General features: G+C 40.9%; 5 protein-coding genes across 5 annotated transcripts; 2 read left to right on the top strand and 3 right to left on the bottom strand.

Annotated features, from left to right (window-relative positions):
• Nucleotides 1-293: 293 nt before the first annotated feature.
• LOC130689102 (cadherin-23-like) lies at nucleotides 294-8,038 on the bottom strand. Its single transcript, XM_057512113.2, has 32 exons — nucleotides 7,736-8,038; nucleotides 7,519-7,671; nucleotides 7,129-7,382; nucleotides 6,974-7,054; nucleotides 6,791-6,907; nucleotides 6,603-6,722; nucleotides 6,463-6,535; nucleotides 6,102-6,388; nucleotides 5,869-6,036; nucleotides 5,595-5,800; nucleotides 5,386-5,528; nucleotides 5,168-5,253; nucleotides 4,693-5,089; nucleotides 4,456-4,624; nucleotides 4,243-4,384; nucleotides 4,039-4,186; nucleotides 3,796-3,978; nucleotides 3,692-3,728; nucleotides 3,541-3,631; nucleotides 3,253-3,474; nucleotides 2,935-3,187; nucleotides 2,780-2,874; nucleotides 2,591-2,720; nucleotides 2,432-2,533; nucleotides 2,173-2,369; nucleotides 2,004-2,102; nucleotides 1,745-1,943; nucleotides 1,577-1,686; nucleotides 1,347-1,519; nucleotides 1,079-1,279; nucleotides 831-1,010; nucleotides 294-764 (listed from the first exon to the last, which is right to left on the bottom strand). The coding sequence occupies exons 1-32, from the start codon at nucleotides 7,806-7,808 to the stop codon at nucleotides 416-418; spliced, it is 5,238 nt and encodes a 1,745-aa protein (XP_057368096.1). The 5' UTR covers nucleotides 7,809-8,038; the 3' UTR covers nucleotides 294-415.
• Nucleotides 8,039-8,531: 493 nt separating this feature from the next.
• Nucleotides 8,532-10,436, bottom strand: LOC130689103 (uncharacterized). The gene is made up of 4 exons (XM_057512114.1): nucleotides 10,309-10,436; nucleotides 10,030-10,242; nucleotides 9,757-9,970; nucleotides 8,532-9,686 (listed from the first exon to the last, which is right to left on the bottom strand). The coding sequence occupies exons 1-4, from the start codon at nucleotides 10,364-10,366 to the stop codon at nucleotides 8,603-8,605; spliced, it is 1,569 nt and encodes a 522-aa protein (XP_057368097.1). The 5' UTR covers nucleotides 10,367-10,436; the 3' UTR covers nucleotides 8,532-8,602.
• Nucleotides 10,437-10,699: 263 nt separating this feature from the next.
• Nucleotides 10,700-12,475, top strand: LOC130688783 (mitochondrial carrier homolog 2-like). Its single transcript, XM_057511793.2, has 6 exons — nucleotides 10,700-10,859; nucleotides 10,921-11,100; nucleotides 11,166-11,307; nucleotides 11,365-11,553; nucleotides 11,620-11,806; nucleotides 11,881-12,475. Coding segments are annotated over exons 1-6 (918 nt in total). The 5' UTR covers nucleotides 10,700-10,858; the 3' UTR covers nucleotides 12,100-12,475.
• A 131-nt stretch (nucleotides 12,476-12,606) lies between these two features.
• On the top strand, nucleotides 12,607-15,260 carry LOC130688779 (putative ammonium transporter 1). The gene is made up of 9 exons (XM_057511789.1): nucleotides 12,607-12,836; nucleotides 12,910-12,968; nucleotides 13,531-13,620; nucleotides 13,686-13,913; nucleotides 13,991-14,196; nucleotides 14,260-14,496; nucleotides 14,560-14,671; nucleotides 14,732-14,850; nucleotides 14,923-15,260. Exons 1-9 carry the CDS (start codon nucleotides 12,826-12,828, stop codon nucleotides 15,127-15,129), a joined length of 1,269 nt encoding a protein of 422 aa, XP_057367772.1. The 5' UTR covers nucleotides 12,607-12,825; the 3' UTR covers nucleotides 15,130-15,260.
• A 10-nt stretch (nucleotides 15,261-15,270) lies between these two features.
• LOC130688790 (pre-mRNA-splicing factor ATP-dependent RNA helicase PRP16-like) lies at nucleotides 15,271-20,228 on the bottom strand. Its single transcript, XM_057511801.2, has 18 exons — nucleotides 20,025-20,228; nucleotides 19,733-19,962; nucleotides 19,201-19,670; nucleotides 19,066-19,139; nucleotides 18,598-18,995; nucleotides 18,364-18,522; nucleotides 18,131-18,295; nucleotides 17,961-18,067; nucleotides 17,759-17,894; nucleotides 17,548-17,694; nucleotides 17,270-17,480; nucleotides 16,686-17,215; nucleotides 16,453-16,624; nucleotides 16,252-16,393; nucleotides 16,024-16,184; nucleotides 15,805-15,959; nucleotides 15,517-15,734; nucleotides 15,271-15,450 (listed from the first exon to the last, which is right to left on the bottom strand). The coding sequence occupies exons 1-18, from the start codon at nucleotides 20,164-20,166 to the stop codon at nucleotides 15,378-15,380; spliced, it is 3,690 nt and encodes a 1,229-aa protein (XP_057367784.1). The 5' UTR covers nucleotides 20,167-20,228; the 3' UTR covers nucleotides 15,271-15,377.
• Nucleotides 20,229-20,701: the final 473 nt, after the last annotated feature.

The raw sequence follows: 20,701 nt of genomic DNA, 5'->3' as shown, positions 1-20,701 counted from the left end.
GAAAACTAGAAAATTAAAAACATGGTATTACACTGTTGCATCTTAAAATAGAATTCAAACTAACCTTTGCCAAATGATTGCCAGCCTGCTGACGCAATGTCTTAAAATTGCTGGTATGTGAGCTATTGTGGATCGGATATCAGACTGATATCGAACACTTAAACCACTTGAGTTTATGTATAGACACAAAGTCTCGTTTGTTTGGCTATAAAAAGCATGCAACACGCGACGCCGCGTTACCATTATATTACGAGACCATAGACGCTATTATACATTGGTCAATTATCGACCTGACAGCGAATGCATTTTCATTTTTAAAAATGAACTGTTATCTCAACAGCAAGTTTCTTCATCTATTTCGGTACACTGTTTTGATGGCATTATTAATAATTGGAAAAAAATTAACATACTGTGTTTAAATGGCGGTCATGGTGACATCTCCAAAACTAAAGTTGGAATCGATGTTGTTACTTGCATCCAATTCAGCGTAATCACCGTCATCGTCTTCGTACAAGACGGGAACTGGAGGTGCAGGCCTTTTAACGGTTCGTGGCGGAGGAGGAGGAGGATGATTAGGCTCGGGTTTCTCCTCATCCAGAGAACGGTCCATTAACGGATTGCGACGAGAAACAACCTCGAACGGAAGAGATGCAACCTCATGAATAATTCCATTATTCGCTTTCCCATTTATTCCTTTACTGAGGTAGTCTTTGAATTCCGGGTTGTCTTCCACTCCAATGAAAATGGAATCTCCACTGCTTTGGCTGTTGCAATTAAACATTCAAAAGGTCAGTACGTTTCTCGTAAAAATAGCGTTGAGATGTCATTACCTGATCTTGTCAAAACTGTCATCGTGATTGGAATTGGACGAATGTTCAATGCTGTAAATGGGATTAGATCCTTGGACGGCATACACATTGGAATTAAGAACAGTTTCGGCAATTGGATTGATTCCGGAATCCTGCGACCCGAATTTCGGAACAGCTAAAGCTGCAACTCGCCGATTAAGCCTTTTTTTTTAATTAGCAGACCATTACTTGTGACGTTAAACTTAAAAGAATTGGCAAGTGAAACTTACTCGGATGTTCTTTTAGCGAAGAAAAGGATTATGCCAATCATAAGAATGAGAACAACGCACGCGATGATAAACAGCATTTGAAACATTTGCTCTGATGTGTTTTTTTCTTCCGTGGGCAAAGGTCCAACACCTTCGAGAGTCAGACCCACTTCGCTACACTGGTCCCTCAACAAAGTTTCTATTCCCGGCTCGCCTTTTTTCCTGCTCATCGAATTCAATTTGTTAACAGTCTTTTCAATAAAATATGGAGTTTTTTTAATAGACTTACGCAAAAATGACGCTGGCAAGGACAGGCTCTGGTTCCGTTTTGTTCACGTCGATAAAATAACTGAGTGCTGTGTTGAACGTATTGTTGCCATCCGGTTTTCCAACACCCTCGTAGCTTAGTACTTTTTCCACATTGCATTTATAGCCCATTGTCTCTGTGAAGATCTTTTCAATCTAGAAACCCATTGATTGATATTAATCATTAACCAATACGTATAAGCGCACACTTACCTCAGATCTTTTGGCTTCAATTTCTTCTTTTTTATTATCAAATACAATGTCGACTTTGTTTTCTTGCGCCACAACGTAAATGTTGATTGGCGTTCGACTTGAATGCGCCACTGTCAATTCGAATTATTTTTAATCGTCTAGTTCAAACAGTTTTCTTTAACATATTACCTTTATCCAGACAGGTAACATTCAACGTGAAATAGCCTTTCATTTCAGGTTGAACGGTGAATTCTAAAACGATCCAGTAATCCGAACTGATGGAGAACGGAGGTTTGCTCACTGTCCCTAAATTAACCGACGACTGGCTGACTGTGAAGCTTTCTTCAATTTTACACGTTACTACATCATTATCATCTTCATCAGTTATCTACTTCCAAACAAATTAATTATACCATAAGACCCACTACCTGATTTTCTCAGAATTTACCGTCATTGGAAAGACTCTTGTACCGCGTGCATTACCTTCCGTTATGACTCCAGACAACGAGCCGGAAAACACCGGATCACAATCATTCACGTCTTTCACCTACCAAACAACAGTCTTTAACCAATTACCTTTTTTTTTTTTAAACAAATTAACTTATGAATAGACATACGTTAATCGCGATATTGAGGTACTGTCCTTTGGTGGCATCAATGTCCGAACAGGATAGGACAGGTTTATTAGTGCAGTCATTGGTGGCCAAGATGGTGACGTACGGAACGGCTAGTGGCTGTTCACGATCCAACGGCTTTTTCGTATGCAGTTGATTGAGTGTCTTATCAGGCACATCAAAGTATTCACTGTTGCCACCTGCATTGTAAAAAATAATGCTAAGCGAATTAGGTAAATAAACGTAATTTATATCGCATTACAAACGAGGTAGTAGCAAACATCGTAGCGACTTTCTCCTGGATAGAGATTGCCGTTGTCTGGATCTTCCGCTTTTTGAAACACCTTCACTTCCATCTCATTTTCTGTACGTCAAAAAGTGTCACGTTAGTATTAAAAATGTAATGGACAATTCATCGCACCTGTAAAAGTTAAGGACTCGGAGTTCACTGGGAAGTAAGGCAATTGTTTGTTGCTTAATCGCACATTAATCCTCAAATTCATCCGAGTACTAAGCGGAGGTGTACCTTGATCAGTCGCTACGATAATCAACTGCAAAAAGAAACCACTAAATAAAAAAAATCGAAGAATTATGCAAACAAATAGCTTACGTCGTAGTAACTAGCGACAGAGCGGTTCAATTTGCTGCTCAAATACACTTGGCCCGTGTCCTCGCTCAACGCGAACACTTGATTGACACTATCATCTACGTACACCCAAATAAAAGTTAATTAATTTTCTAGGCAAGTTATAATTATTTACTCACCCAGCCATGTGTAGAGTATTTGTCCATTTAAGCCTTCGTCGTTATCGGTGGCTTTAAAAATCAGTTGTTGGTTAGTTGCATTGTAGAACAAAGGCTGACCCACAGACGAATCCTCACGCACTTCGAAAATTGAATTGTCCTTTTCTGGGAAAATAAACTGAGGATTATTGTTATTGACGTCCAAGACACAGATGCGATACGTTGTGTTGCTGGAACATTGGACACCTTCAATGCTATCGCCCTGGTCACAAGCCTGGCAATATCAAACTCTAGCTGAAAATTGTTTTATTTAAATGTACATTTCGTTAATGAATTCACCTGTACGATAACATCGTAAATGCCTGTACAATTGAGTATATCAGAAACTGCAACAACCAATTTTCCCGTGGAATTATTAACGGTCTCCATACGAAATGGTCGATCGCATTTCTCTGACGGACTATTGCCGAGCCTGTTCTGTCCATGTAACGTGAATGTCAACCATTTGTTTGGACCATTGCTGTCTGCGTCACTGCCTTCGACTGACGCTACTTCTTGGCCCTGTACCACAAAACCAAGATAAACATAGATAAATAACGCAGAAGGTAAATGGGTTTCACTTTATACCATTGTCAAAGATTCCAAAGGTGAACGGTAGCATTCATTTAGGCTCCCTGGTGATGTAAGTGTTGGTGCATTGTCATTGACGTCCAATAACCTGGGAACAACTCAAACGTCAGAATTTCATAAAAGATGCTTGAAAACAAAATGTCCATACGTGATATTGATTCGTTCGAAATCGGATAAACTTCCCACTATTTAAACAAGCAAACAAGGTGATTAATATAAATGTTCATTTAATCTAAGGAGTAAATTAATTACAGGTAATTCCTTCGCGATAGTTATCACGAGCTTCGACGATGACGCTATAGCTTATCTTCGTGTCAAAATCGAGCAACTCGCAATTCCGCACCGTCATTTCACCAGTGCTGAGATCAATGGCGAATTCGTCTATTCCCTCCACATTTTGCCGTGAAAACATGTAACTGACTGTCCCGTAAGCACCTGCAATTTACCAATGACAGGTGATATTTTTCCTCTTTTGAATTCTAACTTGAAATTTACCTGCATCAGCATCTGTGGCCTGCAGACTGGAAACCATTATCCCATTTTTGGTGCTTGACTTTGGGCTGCATTCATGAATTACAACCTGAGTGGGCGTCACCGTTAACTTGGGCTCGTTATCGTTGACATCGACAACGGTGATTCGAATCTGCAATGTCAGTTGCAATTAATTACTTGTGTCATAACAACAAAGGGGTTTCTTACTGAGGTGGTCGACGACCTCGTTGGGTTGCCATTATCAGTCGCCGTGACGGTACATTCAATTACATCATTTACTTCACGATCAATCAACGCCGTTGTGCTCAACTGGCCGTTTTTGGCATTAATGACCACGTTATCACACAAACTTTATGCACCATCATATGAAGCAAAATAAAGTTTAGATAATTAGCTTTTTAAGAATAAACGAAATTATACTTCAGAGAATAAGTGATGACGTTGCTTTCGTCGATATCTGATGCCCGAATATACCCAAAAACAGTTCCAACGGCCGTCGCATTTCCCTCTACGATGGAGAACTCGTTACTGGTCTGGTCGAAGACAGGGTTGTTGTCGTTCATATCCGCGATATTAACGACGACATAAACTGAATGGTATATAAAATTGTCAAGTCATTGGACTAGAAATCAAAGAGGCAAATAATAATGATTTTACGTTCGTCTTTGTCAACGCCCATCGCAGTGTTGAGATCGGTGACTGTCAGGCAAAGTTGGACCGAATCAAACACTTCACGATCGAGTGGCGTACTTGGACAACTGTTGCAATTGCCCGGTGGAAAGGATGAATCACCCACTTTCAAAACAGCCGTTGATGTAGTGGCCACCCTCCAAAATTGTTTATTCCAAGCTCGGCTCTCCAAGTCCAACGTAAACGTTTTTTTCATTTCTGGCGATGGATCCGAAATGAGGGCGCGGTTCTTGTAGAATTTGGATTGTTCCCAGTTGATGGTAAATGCCAGATTCGAATTTTCATCGCGATCAGAAGCAGAGAAATCGGCCACTACACTTCCACTTCCTTTCTCTTCACTAACGCTAAAATCCACCGTACTCGGCTACAAACGAATTTGTTAAAAGAACATGTGAATCAATGCTTTTCTAGATGAAAACAAAAAGGGATATGCTGTACTTACAGGCAAGAAACTAGGAGTATCGTCGTTGACATCTTGAATGGCGATTGTTAAATCAGCGACTGCTCTCCGTCCGTCGTAGTCTCCATCTGAATAAGACAATGTACGTAAGACGTATAAGGTAACCAAGGTCAATTTTGAAATGACCTAATTGAAAACGCCCCTCGATAAAAAAAAAGGGACTGGGTAAGAAAACAAAAACCTCGTGGAAACAGCCTTACTTTTGTCAATGGCCTGAACTTTGTATTTGAGGGAAGACGACCCGATCGATTCACGATCAATATTGGCTGCTGTGTGAATTTCGCCCGTCACTTCATCAATGGTAAAAAAGCGGGCAGCATCATAAATCTCCACAAACGAATACCTTAAAAGAAATAACTCAATTGTTTAACCTTTTTTTAAAACTACATAATGCTTTCTAAATGCATACCTAATGCTGGGCTGACCGTACGTTGAACTGACGTCGGCATCAGTTGCCTGGATTTTTATGACTGGGCTACCTACATCCAAATTCTCCACAATATTAGCTGTGTAATTATTAGGAAAAACCGGACTGTTGTCATTGATGTCGCGGGAAAACAAATTGACCGTGGAATATTGGCTTGTCTGGCTGCCAGATACTTCTGTTGCTACAACCTGCATTTCATCCAATTTGTTAATGTATTGTCTCACCTTGTCATAGGAAATGCTTATAGCCAACGTACCTGAAATGTGATGTTGCGTTTCGTGCTATCCTCGTAGTCCAACAATTTCGGAGAATTAATCCTTAACGAAAAAATTCCATTGTTTCGCCCTGTAGTAGGACTCAGTTCCACGTATTGGTTGACGTCCGGTGACCCTCGGATCGCCATCACATAAGAACCTTTGTCTTTCTGCGTTTTAACCGTAAAAGTTATTGTCACTGCATAAAGATCAAATGTAGTTTGAATGCAAGTACCAGATCGGGATCGGAAACCAAAATGTCCATTTGTGTGAGTCGACCGACGTACCCTTCATCGATTAAGTCAAAGTTGTAGATTGACTTATCGAATACAGGTAAATTGTCGTTGACGTCGTCGATAAAGACGGTCGAATAAGCGACGGACTTGTTTTGTGGATAATTTTTGCACGTTGCCGTTATTTCCAGATCAAAGTAGGAATCAAAGTCGAGGACATCGCGGTCTATCCGTTGTGCTATTTTCACCTCACCTGTTTTGGCGTCTATACTAAAACTCGCCCTGCTGTCTAAATTCAAACGGTTATCAATCAAATGAGCTTTCTCAATAGTGGAAGTCATTTAACAACACAAATATTATTACCGACTAACGAATACACGATCTCATCGTTTATCGTGTCTCCGTCTTGAGCTAGGACAGAAAAGACAGGCGAGTTCTATCGAAATGGATATCATATTAGATTATTAATCTTTCATTTTTAATAGTGAAGTATGTATACTTACAACAGCCAATTCCTCATTGATGTTAATAAAAGGCACTTGGGTTTTCCAAATGGGAGCGGAATCTTTCGCGTCGATAACGTAAAGTGTCACTTGAACAAGAGATGACAAGCCGCCTCTATCCTAGACATCAAATATCATTTCATAATATAACGAATGTTCTAGTTATCGTATAATGTAAGGATAATTACCGCCACACTTATTTCGAACAAGTAAAACTGTCCAGCTTCAAAATCCAACTTTTTTGTGACACTAAAAATTCCGTTACTGCTGTTGAGCGTGAAATTGGAACCGTCACCGGCAAGAGTCTAATGTAGTTTGCAAAACTCAGATTTACTACAAAAACGTAAGCGTTAAATCTAATTAGTTTTCACCTTGAAAGTGTAAAGTAATGTGGAATTATCTCCTTGATCGCCATCTGTAGCATCAAAGTCATAAATCTGTCCCAGCTCGTTCTGCCAAATTTAATTTCAGTATGTTTTTAACGGCAACTACTAACGAATGTGTGGAAACTATGAATCAGTTTTACCTCTTTAAATGTTAGTGCCGTGTTGGGATAGTTGATAAAGAACGGTCTATTGTCGTTCATGTCCACCATATTGAAATCGAGTGCTCGTATAGGAAGAGACATGATGAAAATAACGAATACGCACGTATCCTCGTTGAGATCTCCGCTCTCGAAATCGAATTCTTTCAAAGATTTGATTGCGACTGCATTGTTTTCTGGGGGACCTAGTTCGATGATATTCGTGCAACCAGTCGATAAACTCGGTGGCACGGAGCCTGCGTCATTTTGGCAAAGAATGCCATTAATATTGCGTTAAATTATTAAATATAATTGGGGGTGCGAGTGTATAGCTTCAGCAGCAATTAATGTCAAACCGAAAGTTGTAAAATATACATTTAGAAATTGTTTTACCAGTATAGCGAAGAATGGCGAGAACGACTCCCCGTTTAATTCCTTCTTCCGCGTATAAGATGCCGTCAGATGTAGTGGATGTCAAATTCACACGACCGTAGGCTAGACTAGAAGTTGGAGGTCCAACGATCCATGGGTTATCCCACTGTGCTCCTAAACAATGAATTAAAATATATGTAACAGCAATCATAAAATGAATTGTAGAACTGACACATACCCGTTGAAGAAATAAATAGTGAAATGATTGAAAAATGGAGGATCTTCTCGATCACTTTGTCACGTTGAAACATGGTTTTGAAAAGCACCGAGTATGACACTGTTGTTTTGGATTTGATCGTCACAAGTCACGGGAAACTAATAACTGAAAATGACGCACCACCAATCTCGACTAGGCGACGAGACACACCTGACAATCGTCTAATTCTATCTGATAATATGAGCACTGAAATGTTGACGCACATTTTGCTTTGGACTACAAAATGTTGAGATAAGGCGACGTCAACGAAATTGTTGGGCAAGTTTGCATATCTAATAAAAATGCGCCTCCTTTTTGTTCATTACTGCATGACGACACCCATTAAAGGTTGGCATGGATCATTTTGCATATCCATGAATTTTCACAACAGCTGAAAGAATCCCATATCTTTCAACTGGCATAGCTTTGTTATATGCCACCTTAGATCTTACGACACACTTGTAGGCGAAATGACTTCTAGCCAAGCACTTTGGCCGTAAACAAAGCCATCTTATCTCAAGGTGTTTATACTTACTCAGCTGCGTCACAAGAATCCGGTCTTGCTGAAGTGTTGTCAAGGGGGGATTTTTATTTTTTCCTTTCTTCCTTTTTTATGGTGAAATTTTTAGTTCACCAGCTATTTATTCTATTAACCATATTCTTTTGCGGTGCGATATCATGTTTCAGTGAACTCGGGGATTTCTATGAAAAACAAATGACTATAGTTATTTAGCATATCATTTCATAAATTTTTTTTCTACCAATTAAACTCGTGGCATTCTTAAATGTATTTGAAGAAATGGTTATGTACAACGGGTTGCTTGAGGATCGTTGGGCGATACGCTCAAGTCACGTGTTTGTTTGATGAATTTTTTGCCATTTGGCAACAAGCGACGACATATCCGATGACATTTTTGTGCGTTTAATTCCTTTAACAGGTTCGCTATTTGTTTCTTCTTCTATTGCCGATGGACCTGCATCGGTCACTGTAGCCACAGCAGCTTCTGATGCTGCGTCTGGCAACGAAACGATTGCTGGATCGGCCAGGGCGGCTGGTGAAGCCGGTGCATCCAACGTGGCCAGATCGGTATAGAATGAGTTCAATGCAGAGTCCAAACATTCTACAGTATCGGCAGCTACAGCAGTGGGACATTCCGGCAAAACTGCAGTTGTGGAAGTCTCACCTTCTGAATCTTCAAGTACCATGTCAATGACCTGATCTGTCTGCGGCTTGACAGTCTCTATTTTCCATTTGTTTTCAATTTTATCTAGCCATTCTTCTAGAAAATCAGGTTCTAGTTTCTTCTGCACCCAAGCTTCTTTTAAAATTTCCAATTGACTTGCTAGTTGGGTTTTTGATAATTCACCTACTGGAAGCTCTTGCGTAGCCAATCGGTTCTCCAACCGCGTGATTTTTTGTGCCACAGTCAGAGGAACAACTGGGGGGACAACGACTAAAGGTTTAAGAATTTCTCCCGCAATAAACTGAACCTTTTGACTTGGGGTAGAAACTGGGGTATCTGCTTTCTCTTGAAAACCTAGGCCTTTGAAAGTGTGGATGACTTTAGTTGGGGACGCTGGTTCGAGATCAAGAACGGGCTGGTGAGTAGGCGGAAAGAATTTCTTAAAATCATTGCCAAGTTTTGGACGAGACTCTTGCTGTGGGCGTCTTCGAAATAATGGAACAAAAGTTTCCGTCTTGTGATCCGGAGGTACTTCCTTTTCGATAGCAGCAACGATACTATCGACATCGATCGTCAATCGTCCGTTGGTCTTTGCTTGAGTGAGTTCTGTCCCACTCGCCTTGAGACTTCTTTCGGAGGTACCAATTTTAAAGCTCACTTTTCCTTCATCTTTTTTATAAGTATCCTCTCGTTTTTGATCGGCAAGATTTGCCTTTTCCACTGTAGGTGTGATGACAGCCATTGAATTTCTACGCAAATAAGATTTTAAGATGGTTGCAATGATCAATTTCAGCTTTAACAAATATTTTAGTTAAATACTTTATAGTAGGTTCTTCTTTTGCTGTAAAAGCTCCTGATGGAACGGCTTTACTTTCTTCTACGACTGCACTTGCAGCTGCTTTAGCGTTAACAATATTTGGCATTGATGAAGATGCTTCTGAAAGGTCAGGAGGTTTTTCCCATGTTAGTTCATTTGTGACTGTGTGCCAAAAATATGGTTGTCCTGATTGAGGGTCCCATAGCTCTTGCCAAACTGGAAAAAAATGATATTCAGCTGTTGGCAATTTTACATAAAAGTTCTGTTTCTTTTACCAGAGGAAACCGAAGTTGCTGGAGCCTCTTCCACTGATTTTATTTCATTCAGAAAATCCTTGAATTCAGAGTCTTCTTCCTCTTTATCACTGTCTTCATCATCAGAATTATAGTGCCCCAAAAGAGCATGTAATTTGTTCGTTGGTGCAGGAGTGGCAGCTACAGTGGCAGTGTTCACAGAAGAATGGTTTTGAACCAAGGGGCATTGTGAGCCTTCAAAAATACAGCTTGTATTTTACTTCCATGCTTACATAAAAAAACAAAGGATTAAATGTGTACCTTCGTCATCAAGTTGTAGGATTTGTCGTCGATTTTTCGGTCTCCATCTAGACGCCATTCTTCATTTATAATTTAAGAGCGGTCTTCGGTATTTAAATATTACTTACGCGATAAGGCGCTTTTTTCTCATCATCTAACACCGTCGTCTGCTAAAGCTATACATATCGATCAGAAATGGCGCGTCTTTATTTGTTTAATCGCAAAGTTTTCTTTACGTTTCATAGCTAAAATAAACAAATTTTCATCATATTAATACAACTAATAATAATTAAAAAAGAATCCAGTCAACAGACTTGTTTGAAGTATTTGTTCCGACTCCTGAAAATCTTTTCATCCAGTAGTTCCCGGCTGCTAGGCGCCATGCGATGATAGTCGATTTTTACCGTCTGCATCGACGGTTTTGATTGATTTAGTCGGATTTGGTAGGTTAGATTGGCGGGTTTGTTTAGCTGGGTCTCTGAGAGAATTTGGCAAAAGATATATTACTGTCGACGCAGAGTTCCACTTTTTCACGTTGTAGTATATTATACTATAAACGCCTTCGACAAAAAGTAAATTTGATCTATTAATTTCACTGTGAAGCTACACCATTAAACACATAGATCTTTGCAGTGAGTTCTGAGCAGGGTTCCTGGAGCAATATTGTTTTCAGATGTGCGGTAGCTACCGGAGCTCATCCAATCGATCTCACCAAAACGCTGATACAATTGGGTCATGAACCTATAGCTCCTAAACCAACAACAACACTATTTGGAAGACCAGCTCTTGGTCTACCCAGTGTATTCCAATACAGTATGAGAATGCGAGTTTAGCAAGTGATTGCCTTAAAGTCTAATTGTGCTTTTGAATTCATTTAGTTGGCTACATCAAAAAGAGAGATGGTTTTTTTGGACTCTACAGAGGCCTTGGGCCTAAGATGTGTGCAACCATTATCAAAGGAATGGTGTTCCAGAAAGCCACTGAAATATTCATCGTGCAAGTAGAAGGCAAAAAAGAAAAGTATACTCTTTATAGCTTGTTTGTAAAAGATATTTTAAATCATATTTTTCCTTGAAGGAAAAGAGACCCATACCCTGAAGATGATGAAGAGGAATCACAAGCTGAGGAGGAAACTTTTTCCGAGTTCGCGTTGACCCTCTGTCGCAATATTACCGCTACCACCGTGTCCATTTTAGCTAGCCACCCTTTCCATGTGATTGCCGTACGGACCATGGCACAGTTTATCGGAGAAGAACAAAAGTACACGTGAGTAAACTATCGCTACTTTATCTCTCCGCGACGGCACTAGCAACCGCAATGTTGTGTTCCTAGAGGAGTTTTTGCTTCGGCAAAGGAAATCTTCCACGAGAGTGGAGTTGCAGGGTTCTTCCAAGGGGTCAGCCCTAGACTTCTTGGGGAACTGTTAGCACTCTTTCTGGCTTCGTCCGTCAGCTTCACGGTCAGCACCTACGCGCTCGGTGATCCCCGCTACAGAGCAAGCATTAAGACGGCCGTTGGGGTAAAAAAAAAGTGAAACGATAGGTTTCTTTGCCGCAATTTATTGATTATTTCCTTTCATACTTTGGCTGACAGTTTTTGTCAACATCATTGACCTATCCGTTCAGCGTTGTGTCGACTTGTATGGCGGTCACCGGTACTGGCTTAATTGCTGGCCAACCGCCTTACATGCCCATTTACGTCAATTGGACCGACTGCTGGTCACATTTATCGCGCAACAATCAGCTCAAAAGAGGCTCGTCTATTATATGGCGCTATTACACCGGAACGACTGCCGTATTGCGACCGTATTAGGTTTAACTCTCCAAGACTCTTTGACATCTAGGTGATTTAATATCAGCAGAATTTAAATCCAATTTCTTATTTTGAATTGTGAAAATCAAGATAAGAATTTGGACGGGGATAGAGAGCGTTTAGTGCTGTCTTTTCATTCACAATCATTCGTAGTTTTTGATCATTTTTGAATAGATCTTGGTTTGAAGTAAGTTAACACTTTGATCTTTCCATCGTTGAACTATATCCTAGTTGGATGGTTAATGATCATTTCCCAGTCATGTTAGTAACAATTCTTGCTTGTCCTTGCAGTCACGAATTGTCTCGTGTGTTGGTCAACTCCTTCAACAAGTATGTGACCCTTTCAATCATCTTCCTTCATAACATTAATAAAAATTCTGAGGCAGTCTGAAGTTCTATCCTTTTGTGCTCGTATTGGTTTCAAAATAATCGTTTTATTCCTTTTCAGAAAGCTCGTGAGACGGAGTTTCTGTAATTAAACTTGTTCCATTTGTCAATAGTATGCTGACGCTCAGTGGTCTCACCAATCACCAGCTGGATTGTAATGGAGACAGTGTCTAACTGTCTACTGCGACTGCTTATTCATGATTGATTTGAAGCTCTAGGTTGGCGTTTATTGACTTCTTACTACATCTCATCTTGTACAAGTGCACGTGAGAGAATTCCTCTACAAGTGGAGAAGAAATGGCTACCGAATGAATTTGAACACTATGAAACTATCTCTCAATGCCATTCGGGTGAGAATTAACAATGTCTTTTATATTACTGCTAGTTAATGTAACTTTAATCATTTTGAATGATACATTTCAGATATAAATTAAACTGGTCAGCTGATGTGTGCTCTGAAAGAAAATCATCACTAACAATCAGTAATGAGTCAACGCCAGCCATTACGTATTGCGATAAGTAGATATCATTTAGTTCCTATTGCAGACTGCAAGTTCGTGCACGCTAGCGACTGTGTTTAATTATTAACAGAACTGGGTAATGTTGCGGGTAGCTCAAAGTTCACTGGTCAGAGTTCAGCTGGGTACAGCCGGTAATGAAACTTCAGCACGAAGAGTAAACTAGTTAACGATTTCTGTTTGCCAATCAAATTTATTATTCTATTGTACTTGGTGGCATCTGATGTCGGCACGTTTCTAGCAGCGACAGTCTCACTGACTTGTCTATCCCGACGTAGTACGGGTGGTCTTTATGAATAGTGGCTTGAAGCATTCAGTCTTGTATTACTCGATTCGAAACGGGAGTGGCTACGATGAACAAAGATTATTCTTTATTGTTGAACGAACACAAAGAACTGGAGTCACTCAAGAGAAATGCCGACATTTTCTTTCTTATCGTCATGGGCAATTTTGTTTTCTGTAAAAAAAAAAAAAAAATTTCTGTGTGAATAACGATTTTTCTAATAATTTACGATGTGAAATTTAGTTTTGCAGCCCGGATTTGCCCTTTACGAACTAGGAGCTGTTCGTCCAAAAAATGTCGTCAACGTAGCATTTCGCAACTTTATCAACACAAGTCAGTATACCGTTCCATCTTACGATAAAGTGTTCTTAAATTACTAATTAAATTTCTCTATTTAGCTATTAGTACGCTAACCTACTGGCTTACCGGCTTCGCGCTCGCCTTTGGCGATGGCAATGGCTTCTGTGGTCTACAGTATTTCGGCCTTGTCGATCTGCCCCACGAGATGATGGCCCAGTGTTTTTACCAGTACACGTTTGCTGCCATTGCTTCAACCATCCCTTCGGGAGTAGTACACGAACGCTGTTCGACGATCGCATTTGTTTCCTACACGGCATTAACCTCTGGTTTGAACTTTTGATTTATTTTTCGAAATTACCACTAATCATGTGGTTTGTAATGTATATCCTGTAAACTTCATTAGGATTTATTTACCCGATTGCAGCCCATTGGGTGGCGACAAAAAATGGCTGGCTCCATCAGTTGGGTTTCGACGACTTTGCTTTTAGTGGCGTGATTCACGCTATGAGCGGCTCGACGTGCTTGGTGGCAGCTTATTTAACTGGCCCTCGAATGGATCGCTATAGTCCTGACGGGAAACGCCGTCTTATTCCACCTCATTCTTTTCCGGTAGGTCGAGACATTGTTCATTTGTCCGATTACATTTTGAATTTGCTATTGTAAACTATTTAGCAAATGGTCCTAGGAGCCTTTATCTTTCTCGTCGGAATGGTGGCTTTTAATGCTGGATCGCAAGGATCGATTAGCCAACCCGGCGATGGATTAATGATTGCCAAAGTCACCATTAACACACTCATTTCTGCTGCGACTAGCGCCGTGACTGGTTTGATTTATCATCGCTTTGTAGTGAACAGATATACTAGATACTGGGACCCTGCCAGCGCAATCAACGGAAGTTTTGTTGGAATGGTAATTGCACTTTTAAAATCTCATTTGTGTATTTCAAATTCAACGTTGTTGGAATTTTGACAGGTGGCCATCTGCGCAGGATGCAATAAATTTCAATGCTGGGGTGCGTTCACGCTGGGTGTGTCATCCTACTTGTTCTATTTGGTTGTCCAGGCAGCGGTTGAGAAGTTGGAAGGTAAGATTATGGGTTATCTCAATTAGAAATAGCGTGATCTAAACAACTTTACTGTTACAGTGGATGATGTCGTGGATGGGATTTCAATTCAGATTGGTGGAGGTTATGTCGGCCTTCTTAGTGTACCCCTATTAAAAGAAGAGGGATTGCTGACCAATCCATCTCAAAATACTGCTTGGGTAAGGCCATCCCTTCTGCATGCCATCTATTCGTTTTATATTCATCTGCAAAATGCGTTACTTTATTTTTAGGATCTATTGATTAACGCTGGAGGTGGTATCGTCATCATGTGTTGGTCTTTTTCTATTATATCGTTACTTTATATCGTCTTGCGTTACTTTGGCCTCCATCGCGTCTCTGCATCCGACGAACACGTCGGTTTGGACATGACGTTGCATCGAGAAAAAGCTTACGAGTTTTGCAATGCCAAAGGGACGCCAGTTTGTTTGCCATTGTAACTGCACATTAAATTCTCTCATCCGTTACTCTTGTGCAAAACTGCCGCTCAGGAAAGTAAACTGATCCTTCGGTCTAAGGTGTAGCTTAAAACGAAAAATAAAATTCCAAGGCCAATGCGACCTCAACAAAATGCAACACTATTTATAAAAATAACACTGTTGCTTGTAATTTCACAATTAAGAATCAAATAGGTAAATTAAGAAAAATTTTTTTTAAAAGAGATGAAGAAGGAAACGGAAAACAATATCTATAATCCGAATCGAGCGGGTGTCCGACGTGGCGTCCCTTCTGGTGCCCTTCCAGGTGTAACAATCGCCGATCTACGGATTAGGAGAACACACAAGAAATCAATGTCACGTAGCCATAAATACGATTTAAAAACTAACTTTTTGCGAAGAGATTCCTCCCGTTTCAGTTGCTCTTCTTTTTCCGCCACCATTTGCTCCTGAGCCAGCTTCATCTCTTCCTCCATAGTGGACATGGTCTCTTGGGCTTGTCGTCGCTTTTGACTTCTTCCAGCACCTGCTTGCTTCACCGAGTAGAACATGGGACCCATCTCGGCCAGCCAAGTGGCTTCTACAGCTGTCACGCATTGCATGTATTCCTGGTCATTTTAAATATAAAGATCCATTAGAGTTCAAATTTACATATGGTGTAATTTTGGTTGAAATTACCTTGGAAGTCATGACAAGTTCATGGTAGACGACGTAATCTGGCGTGTAACCCATGCCAAAGAGTGCTGAGGTCGGATGTAAATGACACGGCATGCCAGTCCGGCAATGAACGTACTCGCCGATACCCTTCAACCGCGCTGCCTGGTGGAAATAAGCTAACAAAAATAAATAATTATATTACGTCATGTGTGGTGAAACACAGTAGGCAAGAATCATTACCAGAGCAGATGCATTTGCGAATCACATCCCAGTCTTGGCCTGATGAAATGATGGGTAATTTGAGTTGGTCCATAATGTCTTTCAACTGTTGGCGTACTTCGCGAACTTTACGCATGGCTTTATGGTGGATGAAATGCTTTTGGCACCAAGTCGACGAATAACTAAAGCAAATAAAACCAAATTTTAGAAAACCTTGGGGTTTTTTTTGTTTGCAAACCATTTGCTTACTTGTTGATTTTCCACTGATTGTAGACGTGCAAAAGAGTTAAATGATCCGATTCAGGCACCTGGAACTTCTCACGGGCGGCGTCAGAGTCCTCTTCGCGACCCTTGGGTCGGAAAAAGATGGCCGGCACTGACAACATCGATACTAAAAGCGAACTCTAGGTTACATAACGTAATAGAAACAAAAGACAGGAAAAACTTTACCGATGACGAGACAGTCGGCGCTGCATTTCATGTCGACGGAAGCGATCAACATTTTAGAGAGGGCTGGATCCAGTGGGAACTCGACCATCTGACGACCGAGTGGTGTTAATGCTCCAGTATTCTCTAGCGCTCCCAGGGTCCACAGTTGAAACATCGAGTTCAACATGTTTTCCTGTCACATCACAAAGATAAATGTTACAATCTCCTTTTGATTTAAGCGTCTAAAATCGCACCTGCGGAGGGGGATCCATGAAATGAAACTGTAGCAGATCCTGAACGCTGAGTGATTTCAGTAAGAGTACCACATTAGCCAAATTTGTTCGCTGGATTTCCGGTAGTGTAGTGACGAGCATTTCGTCTTTGTACTGTCGTTCCGTGTAGAGACGGAAACACTGTCCCGGACCAGTACGTCCAGCTCGGCCAGCACGCTGGTTGGCGTTGGCTTGGCTGATGGGGTAAATTTGCAGGGCGTCCATACCGATTCGCGGATTGTAAACTTTGAGTTTACAAAATCCGGCGTCAATGACGAACATGATACCGTCGACAGTAAGCGACGTCTCGGCAATGTTGGTAGCCACAACGCATTTCCTTACTCCATCGGTAGATTTTTGAAAAATTTTGGCTTGCAACTCGGATGGAAGTTGAGAATAGATTGGCAAGACCAATAGCGGAGGTGCATTGTCAACCTGTTCTAATCTTTCTTGTATGACCTCGCACGTCACTTCAATGTCTTCCTGGCCGGGCATAAAGATCAAGATGTCTCCTACGAGAATAAAGTGAATATATGATGCGTTTTACGACCTTGCAACGTTATTACCTTGAGTGGGTTGCAGATGGATCTGAATGGCCTGTTTGACAGCAGAGTCGACGTAGTCTTCGCAAGGGTTCTTACTGAACATCAGATCCACGGGGAAAGTTCGACCGGGGATGATGAAAACGGGCACATTGCCAAAAAAGTCGGCGAATTTCGACGAGTCCATCGTGGCAGATGTGACGATCAGTTTCAAATCTTGTCGGCGACTCACAACCTGAAAATTCAAATTTTAGAATTATATAAAAGCGTCGTTTTGTGAATTGCTTTATTGAGAAACTGACATCTCTTAATAGACCGAAGAGTACGTCCGTGTTGAGGGAACGCTCGTGGGCCTCGTCCATGATGACAACACTATAATTGTCCAGGTCAGGTTCACGAAGAGATTCACGAAGTAGAATACCATCCGTCATGTACTTGATGATAGTTTTCTGTAAACGAAAAATAGAAATTATTTAACGTAACGAATTCAACTCTGAAAATGTTTTTTCTTACGTCGCTGGTGCAATCTTCGAAACGGATGGAATAACCAACTTCCTCACCCAAAGTGCAGCCCATTTCGTCAGCAACTCGCTTAGCTACACTCATAGCGGCGACACGCCTAGGTTGCGTGCAACCAATCATTCCGTACCTATTTTAGATTCATTATGCAAATTGTTCAGTTCCGAGTTTAACCAAAGTCAAAGGCAATACTTACTTGCTGTAACCAGCTTCATGGAGATACTGTGTCAACTGGGTTGTTTTACCGCTGCCTGTTTCACCGACGATAATGACCACTGGATTCTCGCGAATGATCGTCAACAACTAATCAATCAGAAAAACAAATGAATAATTCCCAATTAACAATTTTCCTTCTTTTCTACTGACCTGTTGGCGAACAGCAAAGCTAGGAAGATACTGACGTTGCTGTTGAAGTGTTTTCTTCTTGGCGAAATCGCTGGATGCATTGTCAGTGGTTTTCATATGTTCAGCAAATCGCTGACTCGTTTTATAATCCGTTTCTCCCGTTGTTTCATCAACTGCACCAGCATCCTATTTTTTTTTTCTCAAATCAATACAATTTCGGCCGCATACAAAAATTTTAATAAAAACCAAAATACTTCTTCAGGACGTGCTTCTACACCCATAATGTTACCGATCTTGGTGCCGGCCAATTCCCAATGTTTCTTTTGCGCCTTTTTTCGTTCTTTCTGTTCGCGGTAAACGCGAACCAAGGCCGAACCTTTACGAGCTGCCATGGCCAAATCGGAGGTCGGATCCTGTGTGTTAAAAAAATTGTAGTAATGGATTGCTTTTCATCTAAAAAAATTAAAAGGTAGTTGAATAATACTGACTCTGACGGGCACGACGGCTTCTGGCTGTTTGGTAAAGACGTAACGTCCGTCAAGGAAAGGTGGGACGATATTGTGAACGAGAAGATGAACGCGAGCTTCGGCTTCTTCTTCGTAATCCTCGTCGACGTCGATCGTGGTGACGACACCACTCGTCAACATTCGGTTCCGTTCCCAAAGTTCATTGTCTTTTTGGATCTGTTTCTGCTTGGCGGATACACGTTTGCGCTTCTTCTGTTCAAGTTGCTCTTCTTTGCGCTGGGCATACTCTTCACTAACTCCGCCAAAAGGTTGGCTGGCGTCAGCATCATAACCGTCGTCCAGCCCGTACCATTCTCGATCAAGACGTTTCTGCTCCGCTTCCCATTCTTCTGCATCTATTTCCACCTCAGGTGTGGCGGCTGTAATGAAAAATTTATCAATTGTTTTGAAACCAGTTGTTAAAAATGATTAATAAAAATGTATTCTTACGACGGTCAGAGGTAGCAACTGAACTTCCTATACCAGAGTCTCTAGGTGTGTTGTAACGCTGACTCCGAGCACTCCTAAATCAAGTAACACCTTGTTAGCCATTATTCGCCCCCTTTTACTGTGGAAAAATATTACTTGTAATGGGAATATGCAATACGTTCACTGCGTTCCGAGAAGTTTGAGCCTCGACGTTCAGATCTGTCATCGCTTCTGCGATTTCCTCGTTCCGACCAATCTGAATCACGTCGGTCTCCTCTTTCAGACCTGTCAGAAGTACGTCGATCGCCTCTTTCGGACCAGTCTCCTCTTCTCTCACGACGTTCTGATGAGCCACCACTGGCTTGGCTTCTACGTTCTCTCCTTTCAGCTTGATCCTTTTCCCAGCCTTTAGAAGCAGCAAGATCGTCATCGTCCCAGCTAGATCGTGAAGGCGTGTCTTTTACATGGATCTTCGGTGTCGAAGGTTCATCGCGGAATCTAGGTGTCTCCCATCCATTATCTGAACGTCTGGATCGTTTACTATCTTCTCTGATGCTACGGTCGTCTCTTCTTTCACCAGGACGCTTAAATTTGGGACTTTCATTTCTATGTTTCTCATTTTTCACCTAAATAAAATATAATAAAGTAATTCGTGTAAATACCATAGTTGTGTCATCAATACACTTACTTTTGTGGTTGTCTGGAACTTGCGTTGTTTATCTCGGTCCTGTCTGTGCTGTAGTCTGTTTCTAGCTTCATCAGAAACACCTCCAGTATAGGTTGGTGTTTCGTATGATGCCCGTAGAATCTTTTTGTCAACCTTGAGAAGAGGTTTCTGGAAACCTTCATCAAGTTTTTTTTGTTCAGCCTCCTCTTTGAGATCTTGGAGTAATGCTTCTTTTAGTCTTCGTTTCTGTTCTGTAATTCCAGGAAAACTTCATGAAAGATGTGTGTTTATCATATATTATGAACGGGCTTACCAGCAAGCTTGTCCAGTCCAAGCAAAGATACTTTGGGCCCTTCTTCTTCAAGTTTGGCACTATCTTTTTTCTTGCGAACTACAATTCCACCTTTTGTGGGTGCTGATCCCTCCAATATATCCACATTATCTAAATCTGCCATTTTCACTTCCTCGTGAAAATGAAAAATACTTTACAACTAAAAAAAAATGTACTTTATTCTTTCAAAATGGTACACCGTCGTCTACAATGCGTTTTTCAATGATGTTGAGTTTTCCTACACTAGATGGCTCTCGTTCATATTTTACCTCGAAATTTTACGCGCCAATTTACTTAATTTTAAGTGAAAATGTAACCAAGTGTTCCGCTGTTAAAAATAAAGACAAATGTTTCCCTAAACACTCGCGTTATTGTCACGGAATGAGTTTCCCAATAAAAAAAAAGATTTTGTCCACTGACCACCAAGAAGTGAAAGTCAACATTTTGTGTTGATTTAGCAATACGTTGCTGAATCCAAGATGTAAGTAACGTAGTTAAACTTAAAATGCCATATTGGTTTCGAACTCTTCGATAATGAAGACATTGAAACCTTTCTTTGTTTCATTTCGTCCCCCTCCCCATTTCATTGCAACACGTGTTCTTTTGTTTCCCTCCCTCTCCTTATTCCATCTTTTGTCATTGCTTTGGCGCAATTGATG

Source organism: Daphnia carinata, chromosome 9 (genome assembly GCF_022539665.2).
Source record: "Daphnia carinata strain CSIRO-1 chromosome 9, CSIRO_AGI_Dcar_HiC_V3, whole genome shotgun sequence".
Lineage (NCBI taxonomy): Eukaryota > Metazoa > Arthropoda > Branchiopoda > Diplostraca > Daphniidae > Daphnia > Daphnia carinata.
Note: the sequence above shows the minus strand (reverse complement) of the source record. Positions and strands in the feature narration are given on the sequence as shown.